At 29.7% G+C, this 11,666-nt stretch overlaps 1 protein-coding gene across 1 annotated transcript; it reads left to right on the top strand.

The window, feature by feature from the left end:
* The first annotated feature begins 5,829 nt into the window (after positions 1–5,829).
* Positions 5,830–7,679, top strand: LOC126670279 (uncharacterized). Its single transcript, XM_050363970.2, has 2 exons — positions 5,830–6,185; positions 7,181–7,679. The coding sequence occupies exons 1-2, from the start codon at positions 5,963–5,965 to the stop codon at positions 7,492–7,494; spliced, it is 537 nt and encodes a 178-aa protein (XP_050219927.1). The 5' UTR covers positions 5,830–5,962; the 3' UTR covers positions 7,495–7,679.
* Positions 7,680–11,666: the final 3,987 nt, after the last annotated feature.

Below are 11,666 nucleotides of genomic sequence, written 5' to 3'. Positions count from 1 at the left end.
CTTCTCTTTCTGCTCCACATAGAGCATTTTCTGCTCAGATTGATTCTGTGATTGAACCTAAGTCCTATAATGAGGCTACAAAACATACATGTTGGAAAGAGGCAATGACTCAAGAGATCAGTGCTTTAGAGGCAAATAACACATGGGATCTTATTCCTTTACCTGCTGGTAAACATCCCATTGGTTGTAAATGGGTTTATAAAACCAAATGTCATGCTGATGGTTCCTTTGAGAGATGCAAAGCAAGATTGGTTGCCAAGGGATACAACCAACAGTGTGGTCTGGACTACATTGACACATTCTCCCCTGTTGCAAAAATGAGTACTATCAGAACTCTATTAGCTGTTGCTGTTGCTAAGAATTGGTTTTTACACCAACTAGATATCAACAATGCATTTCTACATGGAGATCTCCATGAAGATGTCTATATGCTTCCACCTCCAGGTTATCATACCTCTATCCCTAACCAAGTCTGTAAGCTCAAGAAGTCCCTGTATGGACTTAAACAAGCTAGTAGAATGTGGAATGCAAAGTTGACTTCTGCACTGTTTCAGCAAGGTTTCTCACAAGCTGCTGCAGATTCTTCTCTTTTTATCAAATCAGCAAATGGTCATTTTATTGCACTTTTGGTATATGTTGATGATGTTATTCTGGCAAGTGATCATATGCCTTTCATCTCTTCAGTAAAAGCATTCCTGCATCATGCTTTCAAGATAAAGGACTTGGGCACTCTGAGATATTTTCTTGGCTTTGAAGTAGCCAGATCACCAACTGGTTTGAACTTATGCCAAAGAAAATATGCCTTGGATATTCTTGCAGATTCTGGTTTTTTAGACAGCAAACCAGCTAACTCTCCTTTATCTTCTAGCTCCAAGCTTTTTAAAGAAGATAGTCCTGCTTTAACAGATGATACTTCATATAGGCAACTGATAGGCAAATTGTTGTATCTTTGCAACACTAGACCTGACATCCAATTTGCTGTTCATCACCTATCCCAGTTTCTGTCTTGTCCTACTCAGAATCATCTAGCTGCTGCAAACAGAGTTCTTAGATACATAAAACAGGCTCCTGGTCAAGGCTTGTTTTTCTCTGCTTCTAGTTCACTTCAGCTCAAGGCATTTACTGATTCAGATTGGGCTAGCTGTCCTGATTCCAGAAAGTCAGTAACTGGTTTTTGTATCTTCTTAGGAGATTCTTTAATCTCATGGAAGTCTAAGAAACAACAAACCATCTCTCGTTCTTCTTCTGAGGCAGAATACAGAGCAATGGCTTCTACTTCCTGTGAGCTTCAATGGCTTCTTTATCTTCTTCATGATTTACAAGTTGCTCACTCAAAACCAGCTCTCCTCTACTGTGATAATCAATCTGCTATACATATTGCCCACAATCCTGTGTTTCATGAAAGAACGAAACACATAGAAATTGATTGTCACTTAGTTCGCAATCTGGCTCTCAAGGGAGTCATTCATTTGCTTCTTGTATCTTCCAATTCTCAGTTGGCTGATTGTTTCACCAAACCAGTCTCACCTGCTGATCTTGCTGCTGTCAAACTCAAGCTTAGCATTCAGAACCTGTATGCAGCTTGAGGGGAGGCTATTAGAGTTATATATTTAAGCTTAGTATAGTCATGTAAATAGCTTAGCATAACTCTCTTTTCTTTCCCGCTCTTTTCTGTTATTTGCCATGGATTGATGACATGGCAATCTCCTTGTATATAAACTGTTTTTACAAGATTAATAAAGCAGAAGAGTTTTATCTCCCAAATCACAAGTTTAACAGTTATTTGACCCAAAAATGAAGAGTTTTGGGGTTAATTGCTTAAAAAAGTATAAATTGGATTAGATGATCCCATGTCAAAAGTTCAGGGGGTGCGTACACCTATTGTTCAAAGTAAATATTCTAAAAAATAATTAGTTAATTGGGCTCGTAAATTTTATGAGTCATATGACAATTATCTTTCTGCAGTAAACAAAATAGGAGAAGAATTTAATTAATAAAAATATAATATAATTTAGACTTTTAGTTTATTTTTGTGATAAATTAGTTCATAGTTGATGAAGAAAGAAATCATAATTCATAAAAAAATCATAAATATTTGAAAAAAATAATTATATAATTTTATGAAAATTTATATATTAATATATTTGTTATTATCAAAAAAATTATAAAACCATTCTCAAAACATATATAAAATAAAATAAGATGTCGAATTGTATTTGATTTTGATTTATTATACTTTCATTTTTTTTTATTTACTTCTTCACTATTTTTAAGTTGATCTCCGGTTTGACTATTAATTTTCATAAAAGTTCTATTATGGGAATTAATATTTGTGACTCTGAGTTATTGACTACGGGCCTACGGCACAATCAGTGGGTTGTAAGGCGTATTTTTTTCCGATCAGATATTTGGTCTTCCTTTATCCAATAGGAGATTAACTACGGGTACTTGGAACTGTGTTGTGTAGCGTTTTAAGTCGGGCCTGACTCTTTGGAAAGGTTCCTTGCTTTCCACGGCAGGAAGATTAGCTCTCATCAAATCGGTTCTATTCAGTGTTTCTGTTTACTTTATGTCTCTATTTACTATGTCTTGTTTTGTGCGTAATCAACTGGAATCATATTTTGTGAGATTTTTTGGAAAGGAGATGTGAGTTCTCTAGTGTTGTGTAAGGTTTCCTGAAGGGTTATTTGTTAAGATTTTAATAAAAAAGGGAGTTTAGGAATTTTTAATCTTCACATTAAAAAATCAGATTTTATTGTTTAAATGGATCTGGAAATTAAGGGTGAATAATGAAAATTTTAGTTGGTTCAAAATAGTTTATAATTGTTCATCGGTTGTTGATTGAAATTTTTTATTGCAGGGTAATGTAAAGAAACTTTCTTTTATTTGGAAAGAAATTAAAAATTTATGTTGTAATTATCTTTGCGACTTAGCGTGCTTTTATAATAATTTGAAGTGCAATGTCGGAGGGGATATTATTTCTTTCTAGAATGATAATTGAATAGCGAATGATCCAACGACATTACTAAATATGATTTTGGTCAATCTAAGGATGCTATTTCTTTTTACTAATATGATTTTGACTTCTTTAGTTTGTATTTGGCTGCTAATTTGCAACTTTACTTTTTCTATGCAGACTTGCCAAACTGAGGGAATCCGTTGGACTTTTTCTAAGTGGTATTTTATTTTTGGTGGTGGAAGCCAATGCTAAGTTGTGCCTATTCTGTTAAAACAATCTTTCTTTAATATCAAGCAGTTACAAATATAAAAATTTAAAAAGGTTATAACCGTTTTCTAATAACCTGATATAGAACAAGAAATAAAGCTTTATACGCAGATCATCTTAAAAAATCAAAATTAAAATTACATAACTGCTTTATCATCATAAGAATCCAATTCTTCGCTTTCTAACAGAAGACTCACCAAAATTTCATAAAAAAGCAACAAATAAATTGTTCGATATAAAAAGGACAACAAACCTTTATGTATAGAAAGAATAAGAAAACTTTCAAAAATAAAAGACAACCACCATAATAAAAAGTATCAAAAATACAAAAATACAAAAGACAATATAACCTCTAAACAATTTCATCATCCGTCTTGAAAAGGTCTTCATTTATCTCTGATTTTTTTATTCGATTCATATCGATATGATGTGTCTCGTCGATAAATTTAACAGCAAAACAAAAAAGATGAAAAAAGGAGTCGGTTATTTATTTTATTCTATGTAAAATAAGCAATATAAAAAGAAATGACTACCGCCAACGGCAAGAATACACCATTAACAGCAGCCGAAGCGAAAAATAAAATAAAAACTCTTGATGGTTAGAGTTTTTTATTTACCTAATTTTTGCGTCTTAAGTAGGAAGGTGGATCCCAGAATTATATTTAAAGAGATTTAGAAATTTACCTAAAATATAAAAATAATAGGACTTTATATCTTAATAAAAAAAAATTAATAAAAATGCATCATAATTTTTGCTTTTTTAAAACTATACTCTCAATGTTTTAATAATTACGATTTACTCTGATAATATAACATGTGTTAACTCTCTTTTTTTCTCTCTTTCTATCTCTCTCCACTCTCTTTTTCTCTCTCTTTCTTTCTCATTTCCCGACAAATTGTAATGCCACATTTCTTTTGTGTAGGTAACATTTTTTTATTCCTTTTTGTCAATCTTTTGTTCATTTCTTTTGTTTATTCTTTTTTTGTTATTCAGTTTTTTTTTCTTTTTTTTCATTAATTAAATTAACAAAAGTACATATTACATATTACCAATAAATAAATATTTTCTTTTCATTTATTTTAGTATTATCAAATATTTTTTAATTTAAAAATATATGCTACTATTTAAATATTTTATTATATTAATAATATTTATTCAAAAATTATATGAACTAAATAAAAAATCATAGTATTACATTATCATATGATTATCATAGCTTCATCTTAGCATGTAATTATCAGTGTATCATATTGCATTGACATCTTGTTATCATGTCATTATCAGTATTGTATGCAACAGATTATTATCATCTCGTTATCATAATTTTTATGTAATTTTTTTCCATATAGGTATTATATTATCATAACTTTATTATTTAATTATCATCTAGTTATCACTGATATCATGAATCTTTTTGTAATTATATTTTCACGTACGTTATCATCCAATTATCACAACCTTATCATACTTCATTATCATCTAATTATCATACTGCAGTGTTATGATAATGATATAATAATGTAGTGATACTAACATGATGATCAGACACTGCATAACATTATCATTCTGTTATCATAGTGATACTAACATGATAATCAGAAACAATTTTATCATAACATTATCATAGATATTATCATGTCGTTGTCATAACATTATCATTTAAGTACAATAATACATTATCATCTCGGTATCATATGATTATATTATGATAACGAGATGATAATACGGTGATAACAACATGATAATCAATTTTTTTTTCATTGTAGAAAATCTTCTTCTTTTTCATGCAGTGTTATGATAACAATATGATAATATAGTGATACTCATATAATAATCAGAGACTATTTTTTTTATAGAAAAAAAATCATTTTTTCTGCAATGTTATGATAATCAGATGTTGTTTTTAGCAGAAAATTGTTTATTATGCAGAAAATCGTTTTTTTTTTTCATCATAACATCGTTTTTCATGCAGATTTTTAGATCTAAAATTGAAAAAAAAGAATTCAAGAGTAATTTATTTAAATCTGAATGTTAAAAAAAATCGCAATAATCACCATGAATCAAAGAAAAATTTGCTAAAAGAAAATATGAAATAACAATGTAGTGACGGTGGAGCGATGGAGAAACGGCGGCGGAGCGATGAAAGAACGACGAAGAAAAAAAAATGGAGAAGAAAAAAAGAAATAAAGAAGAAGAAGAAAAAGAAGAAAGAGGAGAGAGAAAAAAAAGAGCATATAAAAATATAACAGCTGTAACATAATAAAAATAAAAAAAATATAATTAGAATAAGAAATTAATAAAAAATAGATATAATTATAATATAAACATGCTTTAGAGTAAATAAATAAAAGCATTAAAATTATGAGAGCTTTTTTTTTATTGATGTAGGAAATCAAGATATCTTTATAAATAGAGTATTTATCCTAATTTTTTCTTAGCCGATTTTTTCTTCTGATTTTGAAGAGGAGTCTAATCGGACTTGTTTTTGGTTTGTAACTGAACCAGTTGAACCGGTAAGTCCAATCCGGTTCTTAAACACTAACCATAACCCAGCCGCATTCATTTCCTTTTTCTTTCCATTCCTCATCCTCTTGAGCTAAACTCCAAACAAACTCCAACCAAATATCCACACAACAAAAATAAAATAAAAACATATATAAATCATTTTCTCTATCCACCTCTCCCCATCTAATCTCCATTTTTCACTTTCCTCCAAAACCAATTTCAATTCCCAGATGGCTACTGTTCTTGAATCCCTTACTGTTCCTCGCTCCTCTGCTTTCCCCACCAAACCCTCCATTTCTTCTTCTATTCACCGGACCCCGGCTGTTAGGTTACCGGCGGCTAAGGGTCTTAAACTTAGCTTCACTGCTGCTTCTACTCGCTCTGTTCAATTGGTAAATCGGTCTCGTAGTGGAGCAAGAATTGTTTGTGAGGCTCAAGATACTGCCGTTGAAGGTATAACATGAGAGAAAATTGTTTCTTTAAATTCTTTGTTTTTTTTTTTTCATGGGATTCTTGAGTTAGTTCGATTCTGTTGGGAATTATGATTGTAATTATATATGTAGATGTAATTTGATTGTTACTAGATAATACCCACTTGGAAAAATTCGTACTTTAAGCCCAAACTTTACTGATTGCTTTGAATTTAGCTGTTTCGTGATGATAATTAGTTATTGCAGTTTTAACCTATAATTTACGTAGCGCGGACCGTGTCCCATTTCGGAAATGTTTTAAGACATTTGACCTTTCGGGCACGAAACTTTAGTTTTTTTATATAGGACACCTTAAATTACACTGTTTCGCCATGTCCATGTCCAAGTGTCTCTGTATCCCTGTGTACCAAGTCTACAACTGTGAAGGATGTTACTTTATATGTCGGTGGTAGAGAATAAAGGGAATGGACAAAAAAGATTAGTTGGTTTTGTAATAACTAGAGAGAGTAGCTAATCTTTTGGTGTTTGATTATTACTTGTTCATTCAATATATGGAAAAGAATGTTGGTAATTGGGTCTTTTACATATATAGTTTAAGTGTAATGCTAGATTATTCATATGGCTGTTTATATTTTTTCTATTTTTCAATTCCAATTCATTGCTGAATAGGTTAATCAGCATTTATGCTTTGCACAAAAGTATTAGTGAAATATGAAAAATCTTTAGTATGGTATGTGACTAGCTGAAAATCTGTTTGTTATCTCTGCCAGTTTGGTTACTTGAAAGACCGGTTCCTAAATTTTTGCATATGATGAAATTGCTAGTTTGCTTTTTAATATTCGAAACTTATATCTGGATTCAGGATCTAACATGACCATTGGGTAAAAAGAAAAATGTAAGGAATTGATAATTTCTCATAGTTGCTCTCATTGTTGCCCTGCATGTTATTCTATGGATGTAACAACAGTGATATTTGAGATACATAGTGATACTATTTCTTCTATTCATGTATTGCAGTGCTTCCTGTTACTGACAATACATGGAAGTCGGTGGTTCTTGAATCTGATTCTGCTGTCCTTGTTGAATTCTGGGCTCCATGGTGTGGTCCTTGCCGTATGATCCACCCTGTAATTGATGCTATTGCCAGAGAATATGTCGGAAAGCTCAAGTGTTACAAGCTTAATACTGATGAGAGTCCTGCAGTTGCCACTCAATATGGGATCCGAAGCATCCCAACTATTATGATCTTCAAGGATGGTGAGAAGAAAGATTCAATTATTGGTGCAGTTCCGCAAGCCACTCTAACTGCTAGCATAGACAAATTCTTGTAAGTGTGCATTGGTAAGTTAAGTGAGTATTTGCTGAAGCTCGCCTCTTTGTAGAGGTGGCATCTTTACCCTTTAGCTTTAATTGCCCTCAGTTTAGATGTTTCACTACCATAAATAAACATGTATGTGTATCTGTATAGCTGTTGGATTCTGTTGTATTTTCTTTTATCCCTAGATAACATTAGCTATATCCTTGTTTATTCAAAAGCTTTCAATTTTTTTTCTTTCTTTTTCGTTTTTGGATTTGTTTGCAGAGTTTAGCTTCACTGTGTTTGCATGTGCATTTGTCCATCTTGACAAGTGAGAGAATTTGGTCTCTTGCGTTGCTCAATTGAGTTTGATTAAAGATCATCTTGTTAAATAGGATGGTATTAGGTTCTGCATCTTTTGGAAGCAATTCAATAAGAGACTGTCAATTGCATTGCAATAAATAAAAGTGTTTTTTGTTATGTTTTGTTGGGTTCTTCGTATGAGAAAGATAGCAATTTCGTCAGCCTCCCTTTTCATGTAATAATTTACCATGGTGTTCGGGTCATAAATCATATATGTTAAGGATCTTGACTTCTTGTCATCATAAACTTGCATCTGTCTCTTTATAGATTTGGGTTTTGCTGTATTTTCTTTCGGTTTTAGATTATATTAGTAATAGCTATATGACTTTACTTGTCTACTCAAACATTATTTTCACAGGTTCCCTTCTTCGTTTTTAGGTGTTTGGATCATATGTTTGCATGTCTGTTAAGGATCTTGAGCTGTTAGATAGGAAAACTTTAGGGTTTGCATAGCTTTGGAGCAATTTAACTATAGATTGTTAATGGCATTGTGATGATGAAATGTATTACTTTCTTTTCTTGGATCTGTTATTAATAATTGGGGAGACGGAGTGCTTGTAGGAGAAATAGAAATGATGAAATAAAATGTTAACTTACATAGTGGTTCTCTTTAACACTTGTTTACGTTCTTATTGGGTTCCTAGGACGAAACGAAGGGATAGGGTGGGCGTTCGGCCTATCTAGCCTGTCACTTGCTGGTTATTTCCAACATGTTAATTTTTTGAATATGCCGGAGTTGGCCCTGAACCGCCCCTTTGGATGATTATGGGCTGATTTCATTTTTATGAAATTGTTAGGCGGTTTCGAGTTAGAACTACCAGTTCTTGAACTGTGGCCACCTCTAACTGGGAGTAGTTGAATTGACCAGTAAAGCAAAAAACGTTTATTACTTCCGTTATACTTTCTTATATTACTTTCCTTTATCAAATATCTCAAAAATATATTTCATTTCTATATGTGGCTAAAAAGTCCAATTGGCATATGATATACTTAGTTTAAAAATTAATTTTAAAAATTTGTGTAAAATTACAAAAATAAACTAAAATAAGTACTCAAAGACATATTTCATTTTTAGAATATATTGTACCAATAAAATAAATTGTGAATATGTTACAAATATAAATAAGAATTACTGAAGCTCTATTAGCTTAAAAAGAGATAAACTTTTTTTTTACAAATTAACTAGTATTTTTTATGAGATTGACCAGCCTATTTTTTTTTTTGAAACGAATAAAATATATATTGTTGAACAGTAAGTATTTAACAATTATTTTTTCAATACCAGGTAAAGAATATGTAAAAATGGGATAATTATTGGGTAAAAGATGTACATAATCTTTTAACTTTTAACTGAGAAATATGTATTCTTGTTCGGTTTAATTCGGTTTGTAATATTCCTAAAATGATATAAATAAGCTGGTCCCCAGATAGATAAAGGGTCAGTTTGGTTTAGTTGTTGCGATAATCGATAGCTAGTAATTGTTAATTGATAATCAATTTTTATTTGATAAGATTTAATTAGTTGTTGTTGATAATATGTTAGTTTTTTTTATTATAAAAAAATTATGTTATATTTAATTACAAAAATTTAAAATTATTTTTAAATAAAATTATTTAATTTAAAAATTATTTTATATAAAAATTGATAAAATTTTATAAATAATTTAGATATATTTCAAATCATTTAATTTTATATAATTACAAATAATTAGGTCATTTAAAAATAGTTAAATAATTTTAAATATTATACAAATAATATATTTTAATAAGGATGATTTAATAAAGTTAAAACAACCATGAGCTGTTGTAGTTTGTAGGAGGTTTAAAAGTTAAAACAACACTTATAAATCTATCACCAAACACTTTTTTTTAATCGTAGATAGATTCATTGAAAAAAAAATTAAAGTACAAGAGTGAAAGTCATATAACAACAAGTAACTATATGGTCGTTCAAAGACTCCAATTTAAATAACTAAATATGAAACAATAAAAAATACAAGCAAAAAATAATAATTGAAAAAGAAAAAACTAAATTAAATTTCCGCTAAGATGCCATCATGGCGCACAACAATGACCAAAGTTTCGTTGATACGGGGGTCTTAACTTGAATCTCGATCGATTATATCGATAAACCGCTTGAATTTTTTAAAGTTTTAAACTTTTAACACATGTCCCTCAAATTGAATCAAAGAGTTAGAAAATCACCAACTATAAAAGAAAAATATAAAATATAAAATAAAAACAATCAAATAATATATAATATTAAAGAAAAATTTCAATATTTAAATTTTTATGAATCATAAATCATCATCTAAACAAAAAATTTTGACATACAAGCCAAAAAAAACTTGAAAAAATCTTGTTTATATCATAGATTTTTAACATGCAAAACAAACAATCTTGGAAAAATAAATTTTTTCAAAAAGCTTCCAAAATTGAACCAATAAAAATACAAGAAACTCCATTTATGGAGTAATTATTGAAAATAAAAGCTAACGAAAACTGAAATAATAAATAAAACCGGTGTTGAGTTGTAATTTAGAGAGAAGGAAGAGGTTTTTTTAAAAAGAGAAGTTTTTTATAACTCTTAATTAGTCATTTCCACAAAACACTCTAATGGACTAGACATATGTTGAGTTCTGGGAAGTTTAGGTATTTACTCCAAAAATAAAAATATTTGCACATTTTACCTCAACACAGAAAAGTTGCAGAAAATACCTCACGTTTTTTTTCAGATTTATGTTTTTACTATGGGTTTAAAAATATTTATGATTTTACTCCGTTATCATCTGGTTATCATAAATCCTTCTGTAATTATATTTTTGCGCACGTTATCATCCAATTATCATAATCTTATCATATTTCATTATCATCTAGGTATCTTACTGCAGTGTTATGATAACAACATGATAATATACTGATACTGAGATGATAATCAGATACTGTTTTATCATAACATAATCATAGATATTATCAATAACATTATCATATTTCATTATCATCTAATTATCTTACTGCAATGTTATGATAACAACATGATAATATACTGATACTGACATGATAATCAAATATTGTTTTATCATAACATAATCATAGATATTATCATAACATTATCATCTTGATACCATAAATATCATCATCTCGGTATCATATGATAATGTTATGATAACGAAATATGATAATATTATGATAACGATTTTATAATCAAACATTATTTTATGCAAAAAAATTTTCCCCGCAATGTTATGATAACTACATGATAATACAGTGATACTCATATGATAATCAGAGGCTGTTTTTTTATAAAAAAAATAATTTTTTCTGCAGTGTTATGATAATGTGATGATAATGCAGTGATACTCATATGATAATCAGATGCTGTTTTGTTTGCAAAAAATCGTTTTTTTCATCATAAAATCGTTTTTCATGCAGCTTTTTAGATCTAAAATTGAAAAAAATCAAGATTAATTTATTTAGATCTGAAAGTTAAAATGAATTGTATTTATCACCACGAATTAAGAAAAAAATCGCTAAAATCAAATATGAAAGAACGGCGGAGCGACGACGAAACGATGGCGGAGCGACAACGGATCGATGAAGGAACGATGACGAAAAAAAGAATAAAAATGGAGAAGAAAAGAAGAATAAAGAAGAAGAAGAAGAAGAAGAAAAATGGCGAAAAAAAAGAAAGCAGAGAAGAGAAAGAAGAAGAAAGAGAAAGGAAAAAAAATGACAGATAGTATATGATTAAAGTAAAAGAAATATGATTAGAGTAAAATAATAATAAAAAGTAGATATAATTATAATATAAATATGTTTTAAAGTAAAAAAAATAATTATAGT

The sequence above is a fragment of the Mercurialis annua genome, linkage group LG2 (assembly GCF_937616625.2).
Source record: "Mercurialis annua linkage group LG2, ddMerAnnu1.2, whole genome shotgun sequence".
NCBI lineage: Eukaryota > Viridiplantae > Streptophyta > Magnoliopsida > Malpighiales > Euphorbiaceae > Mercurialis > Mercurialis annua.
The sequence above is the reverse complement of the archived record's forward strand: the minus strand, read 5'-3'. Positions and strand labels throughout refer to the sequence as shown.

Excerpts from the sequence above, each read along its gene's own strand:
- LOC126670279 (XM_050363970.2), top strand. The coding sequence starts at position 5,963 with ATGGCTACTGTTCTTGAATCCCTTACTGTTCCTCGCTCCTCTGCTTTC. Across the intron at positions 6,186-7,180 it reads TCAAGATACTGCCGTTGAAG|TGCTTCCTGTTACTGACAAT; the intron begins GTATAACATGAG and ends CATGTATTGCAG.